The 20,601-nt window shown below is 42.7% G+C and overlaps 1 protein-coding gene across 5 annotated transcripts in view; it reads left to right on the top strand.

Annotated features, from left to right (window-relative positions):
* Positions 1–20,601, top strand: part of PHACTR2 (phosphatase and actin regulator 2) — a 129,166-nt gene that overhangs the window by 57,015 nt on the left and 51,550 nt on the right. Inside the window, exon 1 of one of the 5 annotated variants that reach the window (XM_050316855.1) lies at positions 932–1,132. The exons of the other annotated variants lie outside the window; for them this stretch is intronic. Coding sequence (XP_050172812.1) covers positions 1,090–1,132 — 43 coding nt within the window. The 5' untranslated portion in view covers positions 932–1,089. Of the gene's footprint in view, positions 1–931; positions 1,133–20,601 lie in introns of those variants that run through there. 5 annotated transcript variants of the gene reach the window in all.

The following is a 20,601-nucleotide window of genomic DNA, read 5'->3' as shown; positions in this document are numbered from 1 at the left end:
TTTTTGGGGGGTATTTTTTTTTTTTTGTCACTGGTAACAGTTATTAACTCTAGTTCTAGCATTAAGCTTGCTCTAGTGAGCTTAGCACTAAGCTTGTATAACTGCTTAGATTATGCTTATGCACTGAAGAAAACAAACTATTATTCCTTTTGCCCTAGTGCTATATGTACAATCTCTGTTTCATCCCCATCTTCTTCATAAATTTATCCAGTTGATTCTGACCCTTCTTGTTACTTGTTATGGCAGAGTTCTGTCTGGATGCTGCTGTCTTTGACTATCTTCTTTCTTTCAAAATTAACCGTAGTCCTGTCTTTGATTACTCACCTGTGGGTGAGATGAGAGGTCGGGCACTTTTCCAGGACTCCTTCACGGCCAAACGAGGGCTGGTGACGACCCCGTGCCCTGCCCAGCCACTCGTTTTCCACTCGTGACGGTAGCACAGCCCTGAAAACTGCCCCCAGCAGAGAAGCACCTCCGAGCAGGGCGATGGGGATCGCTCCCTGAGATTGCCTCAGGTTTCTCCTGTACCTTCAGAGGGGATAAGAAGGTGTGGGAATAACTGTGTGTCTGGACTAACTCTGTGGACAAGGGCGGGGGTAGGCAGACACCGGGACGCACTAGCAGCGCGGGAAGCCTCGCCAGTTACGCACCGTCTTTTCCCATCTCCGTGTATCTAAGGGTGGTGTTTCCTTCCTATTTATTTGTTTGTTTACATTTTATTTATTTATTTAATATTTATTTATTTAATTATTTGGTTGGGTGGTTGTTTACTAACAACTTCTGCGCTCCCCCCCGGGCGGGGACCCGGGCTGAGAGCGGCGCGGAGCGCAGCCCCCGGTCCGGGCGGGGCGGAGGCGGCGCCCCGGGGCGGAGCGGGGCGGGGGTGGAGGCGGAGGGTCCCGGGGCCGCGGCCGGCGGCGGGGCGGCGATGACAGGCAGCCGCCGGCCCGCAGCCACCGCCGCGGAGCAGCCGCCCCCCGCCCGCCGGCGGGGAGCGCGGCCCCGGCCAGCACTGGGATGGCCCCCCGGGAACAGCCGCGCTGGAGGCTGCGCGCCCGGCGGGCGGCGTGACCGCCTCCCGGCCCAGCCATGGGACAGACCTCGGTCTCCACGCTGCCCGAGCCGGCCGGCGGTGAGTACCGGGGAGCGCCCAGCGGGGAGGAACGGGGACCGCGGCCGTGGCGGCGGCGGGGGCAGCCCACGGTCCCGGGACGGGAGAGCGGTGCCCGCGGATCGCCGCCGCTCGCCCGCCCCTTCGAACCGCGGCGGGGACTCGAGGGGCGGCCGCTTTCCAGGCTGCCCTGCCCTGCTCGGCAGCCCCCAGGGGGTGAGAGGCTCCGCCGTGACTCCCCGCCTCCCCGGAGGTTCGGGGTTACTTTTTTCCGCCGTTATTAAATAAATAAGTACGAAGGCGAAAAAAAAAGAAAGGGGAAGGAAAGGAGTTCTGGCACCGCGCCCAGTAGCGCGGCTAGTAACCCGCCCAGCTGGTTGCTTTTGGCTCCAGAACATTTTGTGTGTAAGCAGACTGTTGAAAATAAATAAATACCTTGTAAGCAGAACTGTGGGGTTTTTTGTTTTGTTTTTCTTTTTTTCTCTTCAGTAAAGCAGTTCTAACTGTTTGCAACTTTTTGAAGATACTAAAGACCACTTGGGAATGCTGTTTGGAGGCATGTTAGGATAACCTGGTGTGTTTTAGTTACTGAAAAACAGAGTGTATCTCTTCCCACAATAATAGGATGTAGAATCTAAATTAACTCCAGCAAGGTTTGAAGTTTCCTGCAAAAATGTCACCGCATGCATGTTTTTCTTCAACGCCTGTTTCCTTTGCATCCATTTAAAAAAATAAGAAAATCCTGTTGTGGAATTTAATTCTGGAGTCTGAACTTCATCCTTGATTTCCTTATTGCTGTTAATGTGGGAATGTTTTGTCAAATAGGAGACAGTGCAACAAAGTTTCTTTTTCCCCCTTTTTTTTTTTCCTTCATTGACGTTTTCAAGGACAGTTTTAGTAATAACACATACATTTTCAGAATTATCATTCATTATCATTCCATTATATTCCTAGTCACACCATCCTAGTCAAAACCTTGGATTATTTCCTCACCTGTCAAACATTGCATGAAAGAGAAATTGGACCATTTCCAATAAATGTCACCATCCTGTTGAAGGTTTCACCCAGTAGCCAGCATGATAGGATTATTTCAAGGTAGGCACCGGGAAACAGATGGACTGGTTAAAAATTTTTGGTCACTTTTTTGTGCAGGAAGTTGAACAAATCCTTATGAACAAAAGTCTACTGTGAGAGTATTTTGCCCTAGGGGAGCCCATATCTTGACCAAGGATAGTTGTGATGTCTGTGTTCCCTTGGCTCAATGCTAATGAACCATACGTTTTATCTAAAAGAAAAATAGTCACCCTTGAATTCTTTCCTAACTGAAACCAAAATTTTCAACTAGGAGCAGTAAGAGACTGCTATCTGCAGATGTAGGTTTCGATGATGCTACCTCAGTATTGCCAAGTAAATTCTGGTGACCTGCATTTTAACAGCACATCACTTTATGTTGAGGCAGTGGTAGTGCTTTCCAGGAGGTTCCACAGAAGAGTAATCCTACTGCACTTTGAGCCCCACTGAAATTGTTGGGAGGGTATATCCTCAGCAAGAAGCCATAGGGGCAGGTGGGTTTCTGGGTGGCATGGATTCTTGGGGGTGTGATCATTTGTTTTCTCTAGTCTGTTTTGGTGTGGTGTGGACACTTGATACATTGCAAAATTTAGGAAGCCCTGTCCAGCTGTGATCAGGGCAGGAGAATGACTTCCATTGGTTTCTGTTTCACACGTTGCCCCTTCGGCAAGCAGGCCTAAAATCTTCGTTGATTTTGGCATGCCAGCCAGCCACAAGCCATCTAAGTCTTTGACAGCTGCTAGAGATTAGAGTTGAAGGAGATATCTGTCTTGCAGACGCAGGGACTACAAATCTGTTTTAGTGCTAAGGAATCAATAGTGCATTCAGATCCTCAGTGAGCCACACAAAAGCAGCTGTGAGAAGTTGCTTGCCTGTTCGCTCCCTTTTTTCCCCCAGCCATGCCAGCCTGCAAGGGCTCAGACCCTGCCCTGTGATCCCTGCAGACTTCACCTGGGTGCAGGGCAAGGCACTGCTAGTAAATCACCGTGGGCACTTTGGATGGACTGGTAAGGTGAACATGGTTTGATGTAGAAAACTAAAGTAAAAGATTTTTCCTGAAAGTCATAATGTGTTAGAAGAGATAAAATATCTGCATAATGCAATAGTCAGGATGGACCCCAGCCAGTGTCCTGCAGGGTTTTTATTAAGATTTCCTTTAAATGAAGTATTTTAGTCTTGGGAAGGGAAATATATACTGAAGTACTTCAACAGATCAAGGTCCTAGTGTCACTTTCCCATTGGGTTAAGGGCAGTCCTTCTCAACTGGGCAAACATGGACTCATACCTGATGGATTAGCATGTCTACAAAGAGAGGAAGAATCAGTTTTTCGTGCCCCACTGGAACTTTCTTTAGCAATGCTGTCTTGCTAGACTTTGCCATCAGTTGCATGGGAGTGGGTGCTGAAGTGTTTTGGACAGGAGGATCGGGGCTGTAATCATCTCCCATAACGGTGAGTGTTGAGATGGGCAGCAAAGCAGTTCTTGGATTGCCTGGTGGATGTCCAAAGGCAGCTTTTGCTCCTCTTCAGTTACAGCTTTTCAGTAATTTAGTTAAATTTTTAAAAGCTTGTTTGTTATTTGCCGTGGTTAGAAAATGTGAACAAACAGCAATTGCAAGAGGAGCTTGGCAAAGACAGTATAGATACATGGATAAGGAGGAGCACGTATTGTCCTTGTTCATTTTCCTTCCTCTTCTATGATTTTCCCATGCCTGGCTAGGACTTGATTAGTGTGCTCTCTCTCCATTCACTGACTGGAGTTCAGTGCTTTTGGGGGTTATCAGCCATCATGTGCAAAAGCTATCACTTCTGTTTTCTGATCTACAGTTTATCAAAGGACAGCAGAGCTATACACTTGTGTTTTTTTTCCTTTTGGATTTGCTCTTGGGTAGTTCAGTACCAGCCACACTACTGAGAAGCACCAAAGTCCTCAAGTAGAGGCATGACCAGTGTGTTGGGAAGGTAACATTTCAAAGAAAAACTAGTTAGGTAATGAAAGATTTTTGTTGCTTCTTGAATAGCGATGCTTGTCAAGAAAGAAATTTCCAGTAAAAACAGACCTATCAGTGTTCCTGGGAAGAGGTCAGGCAGCTCAGCATGAAGTGAGAAGCACAAGAAGAGGGGAAGGACAAGTTGCAAAGGGGGAAGGTCTCGGGAAACTCTTGCCCTGATGATCGGGATGCTCATCAGGGCCAGTTGAAGGCTGGGGTCAGATCCCTGTGCTGACCTCCTGTGCCAAGAACGTAATCTGTGGATGGGAGTTCGTTCTGTCGTATGCATTTTGCAGAAACAGAGTACAGACTGTCAGGCTTGTGTTTCATCCTTCTACAGACCCAAAGTTTTTTCGTGTGCATGAAAATGTACTTCAACAGGACAGAAAAACCATTTCCCACCCAGCTCCCCCCTTGAGATGAAAGCAGTCACTGGAAGGATCCTGTTGTTTGTTGACCTTGGCACTCGGTGAAATGATTCTCATAGGTCAGAAGTGAACATGTTTCTCAGACTGCTCCTTTTCATCTCTCTTGGCTTTATGGGATTTCCTGCTCATGGACAAGGAAATAGCAGCTTCACCTGTGTCTGTGCAGAGGAATTGTAATTTCCTTCACTGGGCAACTTTGTCCTAGTTCTGAAATGAAATGGAAAACTAATATTTGTTTCAGCAGTTTTAGGTGTTGGTAAACAAACTAATTGGTTAGCAGTTCAGCAATTCCAGGACTTGTCTAGTAAAGAGAAGTTATTCCATTCATTAGTAGCTACTTGTGAGCCTTATGAGGGTGCTGTTACGGGTGAGCCCCCTTGTACCTAAGGAGCTGGACATTGAGATACTCAGCCATAGATTTAAATCCTCATCTTAACTCAGTCCACTATGAATCTGAATGTGCAGAAAAGCCCTTACAGTAATAATTCTGAAGAGTTTTAAAAGGAAATCGATTTTTCTCCTCCAGCTAGTTTTACTTTCAAAGGTGGAGCAACTTTTATATCATTGTACTTTACAAGAGGACATTTCAAAGCATTTACAGGTGCAGTGAGCTACTCCCAACACCCCTTTCAGCTGGTCATTTCAGATTTTGGTGCACTTAAAAGAATGGAAAGCAGAACTGTTGAGCTGAAATGTCCCATTTGATGTGAAGCCCTAAATGACTTGTCCACAGCCACAAAGGACATTCTGGGCAGAGAGTCTCAACTTCTGTATTTTTTTCCCTAAGATTTAAATTGGTTGGGGTCTTTGAGGCTAAACCCTCATAATATTTCACGGGGAATCCTATTCCTTTTTTCTCCCGTTTTTTATGCTTTTGTAAGTTATGCAAGAGTTATAAGTACAATGTAAAGGTATATTGTTTTCATTTGCTACTAAATTTACATCCAAGGCTTTTCAGTTTTTGGGAAACACTTTCTTCACCCTACTAGTATTGTCAGATGGGGCTACAATTGTGACAGCTCCAGAATTTGGGTTAAGTATGCAGTTTGCCCCAGACTTCAGGCTGATAGAGTGTATATTTTGGATACCTAGTCAAAGACATAAAAAGCCCATGTTTTCAGACAGAATGGGTAACCACAGATTTGCCTGGTACTAGTGGGAATTGCAAGAGCTCTTTTAAAAGGTTGGTGCTTGTCTTTCTTGAGAAGTTTCTGTGAAAAGTAATGGCAACTGCTGAAGGTGTAGGTTTCAGCTCCCCACACCACCAATCTGCTTTGTGCTGTTGATGAGTGTTTGAGTGTGAGCGTGTGGAATGAATCACTGTTTATAGACAAAAAATTGTGCACGCTTTTAAGTATTAATGTTTATAAAATACAAAATGTGTGTGCTGCCGCATACTCTGTGATCTGCTAGAGCAGAGCGGGGCCCCCACGGCTGCAGCAGTTGCTGCTGGCCCGGCCAGAGCTCCTCAGCTGCGGCAATATCACTGTAGGGGAGGCTGCAACCTGAGCCTGCACCAGGCACGGCCCAGAATGCCGGTCTCATAAGGACACAGGGAACCAGCCACACCACCGGCACCACATGTGTGTGGAAATAAAGGCGTAGTGCTCAACAGGTTCCAGGTCGGTGTCTCACCTCTTCTCGCTCCAATGCCACTTCAAGGATGACCAGAAATTCTCCTAATTTAGCTGCCAGGGTATGTGCCCTTTCATGTCAGGCATGCCGACCAAGGTATCTTTATGTGCCGATGTTTGGTAGCTGTTAATCACCTGCTCCCAGTGTTAATCATCAGCTTCCTCGTCTGCCATGAGGAGAACGAGAGTTGGCTCTTAGGAAGTCATCATGGGCAGGGTGGCAGAGTCCTGCCAGCTGCCTGGGTTTGTGTGGGGGTTGTCTTCTCAGATGACCACCCTGATACTTCCCCCAGACGAAAAGCTTATGGAATATCTTGTTTCATGCTGAGCCTCGTGTGCTAAGCCCCACTGACAACTGATCCCACACCACTGGGTCTCAGCCACCCCTTGGATCAGTTGTCCTTCCTTTCTAGATCCTCTTTCTTGGCTTTCTTACTGTTCCTGAGTAATACGGTCTTGTTCTTAGGTGGTGTTTTCTGTTACATATTTCAAAATGCTTTCCAGTCCTTTTTATATTATTCCTTGTTTTAAATGGGAAAACTTATCACAAGGAGGCAGGACAGCAACCTAAGGCACAGCCAGGAGGAAACCAAAGAGCTCCCACATCCTCATCAGTGTTTGAGCCATATCAGAGTCCAGCCTGTTAAAAATAGAAAAGACTTAGACATTTATCTTTCTTTATATGTTTTTCCTTAAAGTTGTCCTTTATTCATTTTGGACACTGATGCTTTTTGAGATTTTAAAAAATACAACATTGCTGAAAAATACTTGTGAATCAGCGCTGGATTTCTTTTTCACTTCAGTTTATTGTTTTAAAACGGAACGACGAGTTCGCTTAATGTCTTGGGTCAATCACTGGTAGATTTTAAAAAATACTTCAGCAAATAGCCTGCTTCCAGAACTTATTTCTGCCCATTGTATTTAAATTTTAACAGTGGCTTGAAAAATATTTCTGATATACAGAAATACCCCAACCAGCTGCCGTTCAGTCCCATATGGAGAAGTAATTTCTGAAGTGTCCATTCATTGTCTTCTAGTTGGCACAAGGGGAATTCCTGATCCTGTTGTTCTTCTAATACAAACGGATTTTCATTCTAGTAGGGCCAGTGCTAGGCATAGGAATAAAGAGGGGAGTTAGTTTGCTGGTGATGATAAAATGTTTCTAGTAACAGGCTCTGATCTATTTTGCCCTCAGCAGATCCCAGAGAGTGAGGCTGGCTGCTCGTGCTGCTGCTGAGAGAGCACCCAGGATGTAGGTGTGTGTCAGGGAAGTAGGCAGTTTGGTTTTGTCTGTGTCCCTGAGCCGCCCATATTCAGTTTTGCCAGGGCTAATGGGAAGCTTTCAGTCAGGTCTGGGTACAAGCCACATGAAGATATTGATGTGTAAAATATGTGCAAAACTGAGAAAGATACTGTGAGTGCAAACCATGAGTAGGGAAAGTAGGCAGATAGTGAGGGTGTTAGTTTGTTATTTTATTTCATGCCCCCAAAATAAAATCAAAGGCGAAGCATGGCACTGAGTAACTTATATTGCCTTGTATGTGACCTCTACAACCCCTAGGCTGTCAAGTGTATTTTTGGACAAAGGTAAAATCACAGTGTGGTCCAGAGTGGGCCACTTCCTACAGTGTCTTATGATCAAAATGGTTCAGTAGGAACTAGGTAGGAAAGTCACTGTGAACATCCAGGTAATGCAGAGTGTGAAGATGGATTTTTTTTCTTCTCACTCTCTTTAACCAGAATCACATGGATGACAGTGCTGCATGTCCTCTCTTCTCAGTTTTGGGGTCTTTTCCCCATTTTTTTCTGGATTTAAGTATTGCAATACGTGAATCAATTTAACCTTGCCTGTTTGCAGTTCACAGAGTAATTTGGAATAGCAGTCAGCACAGACCATGCAATTACCTCTGTTAATCTTATAGTGGCTCATTATTAGGAAATTTGACTGAAGACTTGAGTTTCTTGCAAGGCTGGATACAAGGTCACTGCATAGGAATATGAATTTCTTCTGTCCTTGACTTGGTTTTTGGGCCCTTGGAAAGAAAGTCTCTGTCCAAAGGGGAAGTCTTATTTACCTTTGTGTTCTCTCACTGCTTTGTGCAGCTGTGATGATCAGTGCAAGTGGGGAAAAGCTAGGGAGAAATGAGGATCTATGGTTACTCCATCATTATATGGAAGTCTAGTATATGCTGTCAGGTTGCATGCAAGTAAAATGAGACTATACAATAATAATATTATTATAATACTATAAAACTGTGATAATACTTGTTAATTGACAGATCAGAGTGTTAATACCACACCTGTGTCAATGGTATCTTTGTGGAAATTAAGTTTTATATGAAAAGATAAGAGCTGTGTTGCCTTTTTCTTCTCTCATTCCTGCCCTGGTTTCATATGAATTGGAGTGATGTTTTGCCTAGTGGAGTTAGACAGTGATACAGCTGTCTTAACGTTTGAAACCGTGTGAGCAAAACCAGTTCTGTTTCCAAAGATCAGCCTGCATTCCTCACCCCTGAGGATGTGCTTTTTTTATTAGTGTTCCAAGATCTCTTCACTCTGACCATCTACCCAAACTGTCAGCAAATCCTCATCAGGTAGATGGACCATCATAATTTCAGTGTTATTTATTTCTTTTTCTATTTTCTGAATGTGAATGTTTTAATGTATTGCCCAGTAAAAGTCCAGGAATGGTGTAGAGGCCTTAGATGTTGATTGGGCTTTAAAGCCTGGGCTATTACTTATTGTGCAGACCAGTCACATAGTTTATAGTCTAGAGATAATTCCTGAAAAATAGAGACAATCTCTAATATTTATTGATTTAAGCTAACTGGGTGATTTGCACTATTAGAATAACTATGATACACCATGAAACTTCATCTTTTCACTGCTATAATATAATTTACATTTTCAGCTTAAAACATTGCTGACAAGACTTAGAGACCCACGGGGACTCTTTTTCAAGCTTAAGAATTTTTCTTTATTGCTTGAAGCCTTAGCTCAGAAAGTTAACTCTTGACCCCTGGTTTTATTTCTGGGGTTTGCAACACTGCCCACTAAAATTATTGTCATTTTACTTGACCTTTTCTGATGAGGAAGACAAGAGTCTTCTGCCTGCGTGGCTGTAGGGCAAGGACAGGCAACAGAAAGTAACAAGTTCTGTTTAGTAGTCAGATGAAATAAGTGAAATGGCACTTGTCATGAGTGAAATTTGGTCTGAATACCCAGGAAACTTCATGAGAGGACAGGCTGGCACTGGAGAGGATGATGTGTTGACAAAATAAACTACAGCAGGGGGAGCCTGGAAGCCAGAATTTGGAAGGTTCCCTGCCCATGGCAGAGGGGTTAGAACTAGATGATCCCTTCCAACCCAGGACTTTCTGTGATTGTAGGAGCCAGGCTTTGCAGTTCAGCACAGCCTGCTGCTGTCAGGTGCACCAATGATCTTCCTTCTCAAACCAGGAGCTGGGAAGCCAGCACCATGTGCCAGTGTCTGTGTCTACATCCTCAGCAGACCGCAGCCTCTGCTGGTGTATCCCAGTTACCAATATAAGTCTGTGTGTGTTGTTGCACGGATGCCTAAAGGAATAGCAGTCTGTGGAAGAGCCCCAGTGTTGTAGCCCCAGGCTACGTCTGTCTGTGCCCCAAGTCAGCTTTTGCAGACTGTAGGGAGTGAGATGCCCACATACTCCTGGCCAGTGTTTGCCCCTGAGGCCCTTGTGAGCCTCAGCATGGCTTTTAGATCTCTCACCTCTGCCATTCAAGGGACACACAGAGGTTTCAAGTTCACTCACACAGCAGCATCCTGAGTTAAAAATGTGGTTTCACTGTGAATAGCAAGGGAGGGTCCAGTTTGTGACTCTTCTCCCAATTGCTCTCCTTGCTTATAACTCCCAGAGATCAACTTACTTGAAGCATTTATGTCACAACAAGCAAGATAAAGTCACCCAGGCTGAAAAGTAATCTTCTGTGGGCTTTTTTTTTTGCTGTCTTTTTTCCCCCCAAGATCCTGGATGAGTCAACAAAGAAATGACACTCTCATTGCATGCTTATGGAACAGATTTAGTGGGATACAGTCAAGTAATTTGAGTCACGTTACAACCTAAAGTCACTGCAAGCTGGTGGGAAATGATTTTTAGATACTAGCAGTCTTATGAGAAGAAAAAAACCCAAACTGTTAATTGAAAAGAAATTGGATGTGCTTAAATTACACATTTATAATGTTTTATAATTTATTTCACTGTTAATAATTCAAAACTGTGCATTTCCTTCCCTGTAAATTCGTTCAATGTGTCTGAAGATTATTGGTTTGTTTCTTAGAGTTTTGTAGATTTATTACGTTTCTGAGGGGAAGGAAGTGTTGGTTTTGGCACAGATGCTAAGAATATTCTTGTTCTGAAAATGTGAAGTAGTGTTCTAGTGAACTGCTAATCTGGCCTCTTTCATGTTGATACAGAGATGGGTGTAGTGGTTTTCCTGCCCTACACATTGTACCACTGTGCATGATTCTCCTATTCTCATGAATTGTTCAAGTGATTGATAGAAGGGAAATATTAGTATTAATAATTGTTTAACAATCCATATGTGATTTAAAACAATTGCACTAATTGCAGACTAGTTCCTGTGCTTACATTCTTGAAGAAAAGTTTTAGAAGGCTAGTCTGACTCTCATAAGAAGACACCAAGTTTGATTTCTTGGAAAAATGGTGCTGTTATTGATTCTTACTTAAATACTGCTGCTTTTGACACATAAAAATAGGGTATGGAAGAAATATGTAAGGCTTGATGGTAAGACATGAAAGAGACTGTCTGTGCAAGGGAGTGAGCAATAAAGTAGGCAACTAAGACTGTGGATAAAGCCAGCTTCCCAAGAGCTGGACGAGGATCAAGCAGAAATAGTGTGTATCCTTTAGCTGGAGGAGAACGTAATGAACCAGCGGGAAAAAGAAAGAGATATTAACTACAAAGCATTGCAGAAATTACGTGACTATGACACTCTACTTTTAAAACCTTTTGTTGGACAATACTGTCATGTAACTGTGTCACGTTACAGAGAGAACATGATTCTGAAGCGAGGAAGAAAGTTTGTGTTGGAAAAGCACAGGGGAGTTCACAGAAACCTTAAACTGAAAACACAAGTATCTTGGACACTTAACAGCAACACCTCGCTCTTAACTCCCCCCCAGCACTTCTCCTGCTACCAGAGGCAAGGAGGGGAGAAGAGGAGGAGGGTGTATTTTAGCCAGATCCAGCAAGACAAATGATGTGTTTCTGAAACATTTAACACACCTGAAAACTCTGTAGCTTAATTTGAAATGTATGATAAAAAACGTGTTGAAGAAAAAAAGTATTTAATGTCAGTATTGAATCTCTAGGACTGTGTATTTTTGAAGGAGAAGAAGAGGAAAAAAAGAGTGTATCTTTGTAGTTGACATCTGTGAATGATGCAAAAAATGTGAGAATGCAGGTTTAGACCACTAGAAGGTATCCAAAAGCTAAGCATTATTTTCAATACATTTTAAACCATTAACAGAAGTTTGGGACTTCTCTAGTTAGGATGAGAAGCTGGACACAAAATTTGATGTCTAGCACTGCATGTTGTATCTGTTGCATAGATCAGTTATTAGTTTGGAAATGACTGCAGTGGCTGAAAATACACACCTTCCCTTGGACAGAAGTTACCCCACCTCAGCTCAGCCCTGCAGAGGTGTGAGCCTTTCCCAGCTGCTGCAGCACAAAATTGGCAAAATCTGTTGGCATGTAAGAATAAAGGCCACAGATAATCACACTGGCATGATCTGGAAGGGCTCGTGTCTCCTAAATGTGAATTATTCCATGAGCATTAATCAGCCCTGAAGATGGGTCTTTTGTGATAATTAACTATTGTTATTCCCCCACCTTGCTACAGATGGAGCATGTCAGACCTGAAAGCCATAGACCAAGAACATAAGGGAGCACAAATGATCTAAGTCAAACTGAGAATCTTTGTGCTTGTACCTTTCCACAAGCTGTCCTTAGAGGATCTCTTTGTAGAGAAAACCTCTCTCTGTGTTGCTCAGCCTGCAGTGCAGTGCGTTCAGGGTTTCCTCAACCACAGAAGAGAAACATCACCAGAAGATGAGATGAACCAAAAAAAAAATTAAAATGCTTTGTTAAGTGAGTTCATCATGGTGAAGGAATCAGCTGAAAACAGCTAGTGAGTTATCCCACTGCCACAGCAGTGTTTTTGGTTTTTGCAGGGCAGCAGCCTCCTCAGCCCCTGTCTGCCTGTGGTTTAGCAGATAACATCATTACACCCTGGCAGTCCCTGGATGGGTATGCTATTGGTTAGCATATTTGGCAACCTGTTTTTTTCCCTGAAGGCTTGTTTCGGGAATGTATACCAGCAGGGCAGAACTGAGACCAGTGTCCATTTGCCAGCAGGGAGTTGTCTGGTGGCACAGATGAGTTTTTTTTAATCCCTTAAGAATTTATACATCCTCTGTATATATGGGCCCAGAGGTTTCTTCCTTTCAGTTTTATTTTTTTATTCTTTATGCAGGAAATTCCATGTATGATTGAGGGGAGAGGAAAGGAAGAACAGATGCAGCACTGCTAATTAAATTAGGCATTTCCTAAAAGCAAAGACTAGGCAGTTCAATCTCATTAAAAAAATACCAGCATGGAGCCCATTCTTTCTGATTTGAGTGATTACTTGCACATCCAGATGTCAACACAGGGAAAACTATAAATGTAGAGAGGTTTATTTTGCAATAGTTTGTGTATTTCTTTATAATTCAACCTTTGCACCTACCATCTTTGGCTTTTTCTAATTTATTTTTTAACCTATGAAGTGGCAGAAGAAGTTTTGAGGCAAACCAAAAAATGTCTTTCTTGCAGGATGAGATAAAGGGTGAGGGAGAAGGAAGGGAAATTGGGGTAATGCTGACATTGTGCAAGAGATGACCCTTCAAGGAGATGGGTAACAAAATGAAGTCTTTTATGAGGACTTTCAGTAGCCTTCTCTAGCCCAGTAGCTTGCTATGAAGTTAAGTGAGAAAGCCAACCATTAGTTTATCTCAATGCAGTTATTGTTGGTATCATATTGGTGGCTTTTTTTCTGACAAATTTACAGGTATGTTTTTTTCCAAACCCAAGAATTATGGCTGAGATCCCAGTGAGACACACACATATGTGTGGAGTCACATATACTTGCAAAAGTCTTTAGCATCAGATCATGGGTTATGTTATATTTTGCTGTAAATTTCTGTAGCACAAGAAAACTGTGACAATTTTTCAAAATATTTGTTGTGTCAATTAAAATAGAGAAGCCAGAGCTCTGGTAGTAGCAACTATTTGCAGTTGGAGGATGAGAACATGAAGTCATTGGACATCAGAGAAGTTGAGAGGTGGATCAATGCCCCCAGAGCTCGCTGGTAGTAGAATAAGGTAGGTTTAGGGTCTGGGGTAGGTTGAGTTCCTTCAAGAGCAGGGAAATGCTCACAGGATCCTTCAGTTTTGTGGATATAGCCCTGCACTTCCTCCCATGTTTTGGTATTTGCCTGAAATGAGAGCCACCTGCATTCAAATGCATGTCAGTGAAATTATTGATGAGAACTTTTCCTTGCAGAAAAACATACATAATGTTTTTTAGTTATAGTCCTTCCAGCATTTTCACTAATTACTCACCTGTTCCTACCAACAGGTAGCTTTGTACTTACAAAAACAACATCCAGATACACCCAAACAAAGTACTATGACTCCATATAAAATCAAGGTTACATTTTTTTCAACAGCTTCACCAAAACACACCAAGGACAGTATTCTAGCACTGTACATTTAGCTCTGGGTTTTAAGCTCTGGCTTGTTTTAGTTGTGAAATAGGTGAGTTTATTAAAACATTATATGGAGTCAAAGGTCCTTTCTAAATCCAGTGTTAGGGATGTGTACTCCAGAGTATTACAATAATGAGGCACTTTCCTCTGCACAAATAACAAGAGCCACTTAATATTCTGTATTTGTGTTTTTCTGTGCTCATTTGCCTCCTTGGGGAGCAGATGCCCAGCCCAGGATGCTGCCACTGCTGTGGCAGGGAACTGTGCACCCAGGTGAACTCTACACCCCTGCCAGGGGACACTCCTAGCCACTGGCTCCTGTTCTTATGATGGCCCTTGCTCCAGCACTGGTCTTTGTAAAAGTGTGTAGTATTAATGATAAACCATGGTATTTCTAGCACATGAGCAAATTAAGATATAGTCTTGTTTTGCTTTGAAGCATGAAGAAAAGGTACGTGCTATACTAATCCTTTTTTTTTCTTTCTTTGTTATTCATTATTTTTTCTCCTTAGTTTTTCTCAAAGCTAAACTTCCCACAAAATTCAATTATAATTTAGAAGTCTATGTTGGGATGAAAGATAATTAAAAGTCCACTCAAACCTTTGCTTCCCTAGTGGTTTAAAAGAAGTTTAAAGTTAGCATAGAGGCTGACTGAAGTGAGAAGGCAGTTAGTGATGGAGCTGTTTGGATTGGAAGCTTTAAGGTGACATCAGAAGGTTCTTCATTCTCTTCAGAGCTGGTGTTACCAGAAATAGGATCACATTTCACCTGGGACTTTGACATAATCCATGGACCCTTCCCTCTAGTTGGCTGCTTCAGCATTGCCAAACTGCTTTGTCAAGGGCTAATTTGAAGTGGATCACCAGCTGGACACTTGGCCAGACTGCTCCTCCTCATGCTGATGCCCATCTGAATGCTATAAGGCAGCCTTTAAAATGCCAGGACTCCCTACAGCCCTGTTGATATGGGCTATATACATGTTCACAAACAGGAAACTGAAGAGTTTTGGTTTAAGTGAAAATTCTTATACAACTGGTTCCTAATGATCACTATTCATAAGTGCGTGAAATGTCATAAGGTTTATAAAAAGAACTGAGTTAGATACATCTTGCATACCTATGCTGTTCAAGTTTGGTATGTTATTCTTAATCCTATACAGGAGTTAAAAAAATAGCCAGTTAACACTTGATTTAGTTTAATTTTATTCCTTCTAGAACAAGAAAATTGTTCATTCCTTGTATTATGCTTTTGTATTGATATGCAGAAAATCTCCTACCAAATACGGAAATCTTCTGTTTTGCTTATTGTGTCTTCTATATGTTTCATCATGATTTCAGGTTTTTCCCTCATGTGAGCACAGCCTGTGAAAGGCAATGCCTGCCCAGGGCAAGGAGCTGTGTAGTGTAACGCACTGGTCCGTTTTTGGGTCTCTCCTGGGGTGAGAATTATTGCTCTCTCCCAGACTTCAGCTAGAGTGAAAAGTGAACATAGGGCCTAAAAATGTTGAATATGTGTGCCAAGTACTTGAATGTTAGCAAGAGTGGGAGGGAGGTTTAAGGGAAATTACAAACCTTTTTCAAGGCAAGAAAAATGACTGAACCCTTTATCACTTCTTTTCATTTACAAAATGTCAAAACCGCTCCCCTGAGCTTGGCAAAGTTGCCATCATTGTTTATGAGCTGCTTGAAGGCACTCTTTGAAAGAATAATTATTAACCTTTGCTCAGTATGACAAAGAGATTTTTCAGGAGGTATTTTCTGGGGGAGGCAAATTGCTGGGGATTGCAGGAGGGCACTTTGCTTCTTTGGTTGAGATTGGAGCTGAACGGGCTTCAAACCATGATGTCAGAGTAGCACTGGTATGTGCCTTGAAGAAGGGCACGGAGACTGAGTTTGACTCCTGTTTGCCAACCCAGGGCTCCAGTATTCCCTCTGCGCCCACCAGCATGCGGACAAGATCATCCATCATCTGTGAGATCTCCGCTTTCCTTTTCCTCCTTGGATCCCTGCAGTGATGCCATTTTGGGGGGCCCCTGAGCGGGAAGAGCAGGGACCCAAGCAAGCCCTGGCTGTCAGGATGGGCTGCCCACTTCTGGGCAAACCCTCAGAGAAAGACCCCTGTGAAATACCACCAGTGGAAGCAGTGTTTGCTCGTTACTTTGTGGGAGACTATGTCCACGCGTTGATTCATTATTAAATAAGCATATAAATAGCCCTTTGTCTCCCTTGTTGGGTGCATCAGTTGCTGTGCAAGTTGCAGAAAGCCCAGGATAAGAGGATGAGAAACAGTTGAGACAGGCAGAAACTGCCAGCAAGAATTTCTGAAGTATTCCTGTGGGCTTTCCTAAGAAGTGGCTCACTTTCCCAGGGACTGCTGGAAGCATGGGAGCACTCAGTCACATAATGTTCCCTCTCTAGGAGAACATTTGGTAGTAGTTTAAAAAAGAAAACTTTACAGAGCTTAAATAATGCCAAAGATGAATTTGGTGAAAACTGATGCTGTACACACTTTACTTAGGAGGATTTTGAATTTCCAGTGCTGCTTGGAGTTGCTAGCAATAGCTCCAGGGCTTGCCAGTCATATTCAGGTTTTCTGCGTCACCTTTTTTATTTAAATCAAGTTATTATGGCACTTCTAAGCACATGGCTGAATACTAAGCTTTTGTGTTCAGTTCACCTGTGTCAACAAGGTCATGGCACTCGTAAAAATACCACAGAATTTAGTAATCATAAAATTAATGAAATCCTAATAATTGCAAGAAAGGCTTCAATTTCATTCAGTTTTTAAAGTCGTTCATGTCAGTGTTTACATTTGTATGCTGGCTTGTAATTACTCAAGAGTCAAGTAGCCTGGTTTACCTCTAAAGTAATAAGGAATAATAAAAAGATTTTTTTAATGAAAACTAAATTTTTTAAGGGTTTAAAGACAGTCTTAAAGGAAACAAAAATGTAGTGAAGTGTGTCATTCCATACTATGGGACTGACCAATGTCAGCATTAATCTGGCTAAAATAGGCTAAATTATTCTTGTTGTCTGTGTTGGGTTTTGTAAAAAGTAAACAAATCAGTATATTGTCTGATTGACAATTATCCTGAAAGCATCTTAATGGTAACTGGAAGGCTTAAAATTTCTCACTGGGCTACAGTGACTGCTAACTCTTCACTGCACTTAGAACCACAATGGATGGCAGTGCAGTGGTGTGTGCTGGCATAGTTGGGTAGTCTTGGATTTTCCCCATCAGGTGAACAGGCATCTCCTCTCGCACCTTTAGAAACTCTTATTGTGTGTGAACTCTTACATGTGTGCTGAATAGAAGTACTGAATAGAAGTACTGAATGAATGTTGTTAGGCCCTGTGATAGTGTAGCACTGGAACGCATTGGTGGGGAGGAGATGGAGTCTGGTATTTTTTCTGTTGTTCATTGCTTTCCAGCTTAAGGGGTGTTCATCCAACTCCAGCTAAAACAATTCAGTTTAAACTGGCACATTAAAGTTCAAGTTGGTGCTTTATTTTAGCCTACAGACAACAAAGATATATTTTATGATTGCTTAATGTCAGTGTCTGAATGAGAGAGGAAGTTAGAAAGGGACATGCTGCAAACAAAATCACAGGGACGTGTGGATAGCTAAAAAATTTTAAAAATGCAACAGCTGAGCAGGTGGCAGTGAAAATCAGAAATCTGTTGTTCAAGCTGTTCTCTTTCATTTTATACTTAGAACTGAAGCAAGAATGGTCTTTCTGGGTTTTGTTGGTTCAGCTCTTGTTACAAAGAGGTCCTGATCTATGGCCAGCCCTCTTAAGCACCACGATAATACAGTCATTCATTATTAACAGAAAGCAAGGAGAAGTGGGAACCTCAAATAAAGCATGAAACAAGCAAATGGGGAAATGAAGGTATCAATTATGTACCTGATGTTGATGATGCTCTTACAGAGTAGTTGTTTTCCCCTCAGAAAAGAATCTGCTGGGAGAGCAGAGCATGTTCTCAGTGCCTTGTCTGACAACAAGATGACATCTCCCCATCTGAATCCTCAACAAGCCCCTTTGTTTAGCCCTTTTCCCTCCCAGGAGGACTTCATGCTTTGGTTAGTCCTGGGCTGGTGCCTGGACCTAAAAGGAGAGCACGGCTGGCTCTCCCACATGGAGGTGGGATCCTAGCTTCAAATCCTACCTCCACCAACATCTCCACCCTTGGGGTGCGCTGTGAACAGGGCAGGCTCCAACACGGCATCCCAGTGCAATGAGCTGAAGGGCAACAATTTTCGTTTGTAATTTATTCCAACTAAAGTTATTTGTTTAGCAGTGCATCGCTTCCATAAACACTGATTCCACAGAAAAATTGAAGTCCAAAATGTGTATGAATACAGCCTTCAAGCCTATATGAAGATGGTACTACAGTTCCACTGGGTTTTACTGTAGTGATTTATGGTGCCATCAGGCTTGCATGATGGAATTACTGTTTGTTGATTGTGTAGGAAAGGGACCACACTGGTTTTTAAAGTATAATCGAATCCCAGCACTTTGCACACAGACCTGTCCTTTTACTTGCCCCTGAGTGTCCAAGTTTAAATTGGGAAAGGAAGGGCAGCTGGGCTGACAAATATGTCAGCTTGTGCCTGATTTTCCCCACCTTGGCCCTAGTAAAGAACAAGATACAGAGAATAAAACAGCTGTTTGCAGTGTGGCTGGGGACGGAGAGGGCAATGAAATATGATGCGGAATAAAAGTCAGCTGCAACTTGGCAACTCCCATTTCTTTATAGCAAAGAAGATGACTTAGACTGTATTCAGAATTGTGATGTTATAGGCACAGAATGATATGAATGATTCTTACAGGCTGTGGTTTTAGAGTTGGCAAATTGGCTTTTTGACTGAGAGGAACTGTATTTAATCATTAATAGGTTCTTCTGAGCATTTTGGAGTTTTATTGTTACTGTTTATCCAAGCTGGTATCTAGCAACAAAGACAAACATTTTAAAGGCAGCTAAAAACTGAACTTTAAAATAAACAGTTTTCTCTACAAAGGCAGCAGAGCTAAAAGCCTGTACAAACATTTGCAATGACAGCAACAATCAGAAATTTGCTGGTTGAGTTTAAAAAGCCTTGACCTCCCTGGTGGGGTTCTGAGGCCAAGGAAGTCATAAAAAGAGACTGTTTGCTTTGGGTTTGACTTACACACATTTGGACAAGTGCAATATGCTGTTTCCTGTACTAGAAAAAAGGTGTTGAAGTGGTGCCAGTATAGAAGAAAATATTGCTCTTCAAAGGCAGCACAGTGAGCTCTGGGCTGTCCTGTCCCAGGGATTTAATTACATGACTGATCAAATTGCTCCTAAGGTTTTGTGTACATAAACATTCTGTTATTTATACGTCAGGAGCTCCTTGTCATAGTACTTAAGAGCAGGGAAGCATTGGGATGGGAGTTCACAAAACCAAACCTGCTTTCAGATATGTAAACATGTTAATTGTGAAAGATTTAGTTCAAGATAGTAATAATAAGGGTAAAAACACATGTAATGCTCATACAGAATTGTATTTAGCAAGGGTGCTGGGTAGTCTGGAATGAGATGGAGTGGGATAGGATGGGATGGGGAGATGTGTACCTCCTTCCCATCCTGTTGGAGGGGAAAATAGCTGATGATGTTAGCACTTCACGTGGTCATTGCTGTGGCACTGGATATAGTGAAGGGGTCGGAGCATCTCTTGCACCCACTGGTGGTGAGCTCAGGGAATCACTTCCTAGCTGAAATCTTTCCCTCTCTTCGGAGACTTCTCTCCCGTTCACTCCTGTTCTCTTCCTGCCCCAGCTCAATGGCACACTATCCAGCCCAGTCTGGTCAGCAAATTCATTTGTCTGACACTCCAATGTCAGTAGAAGGAACCAACTCAGTTTTAAAAGCCCAGGCAAGAGGCGTTTTTTCTTTTGCCTCGCTGCGGTGATAAGGTGCAGCCTTACAAATGGTTACCAGCATGGTTGGTGGTTCAGCTGATATTTCCACCATGGTGGTATGAAAACACAGGTTGAGATGGCTAGAAGCCCACTTGTGTGGGCAGCATCTCTATAAAACTATACCTGCATGCTGCCTCCGTCAGTAGTGGCAATGGCTTCTGGGGACATAGCCAGAGATCTGCAGGGAAATGCCTCCCAACTTTCCAGCTATTTTGGAGGGGTGTCTGAAGGGCATAGAGAAGGATCAGCAGCTGGGTCCTTTAGTCAGTGATTATATCAATACAGAACTTAATAAATGCATTCATGCAGCTTACTTTTAGGTGAAATTACAAAATTATTAAAAAAATAAATAAAAAAATTAAACTATAAATGGAAATACATACTATTGTACTCCAAGGAGATATATCCCTTAATATTACATTATCCCTTAATAACAGAGAAGCATTCATTTTCAGTGCTCAGCTGCACAAAGTAGTTTGGCTGCTCTTTTATTTATATTGCTTTTTGTTTTTTCTGTCCTTCCACATCTGTTACTGTGCCTGGATTTTTTTTTTGTCCCTGTTTTTGTGGAGGAGTTGCTTTGACCTTTGGCCTGATGTTTCATATAT

The sequence above is a fragment of the Myiozetetes cayanensis genome, unplaced genomic scaffold (assembly GCF_022539395.1).
Source record: "Myiozetetes cayanensis isolate MyiCay16 unplaced genomic scaffold, myiCay2020 scf2-11, whole genome shotgun sequence".
In the NCBI taxonomy this organism is placed as follows: Eukaryota; Metazoa; Chordata; class Aves; order Passeriformes; family Tyrannidae; genus Myiozetetes; species Myiozetetes cayanensis.
The sequence above is the reverse complement of the archived record's forward strand: the minus strand, read 5'-3'. Positions and strand labels throughout refer to the sequence as shown.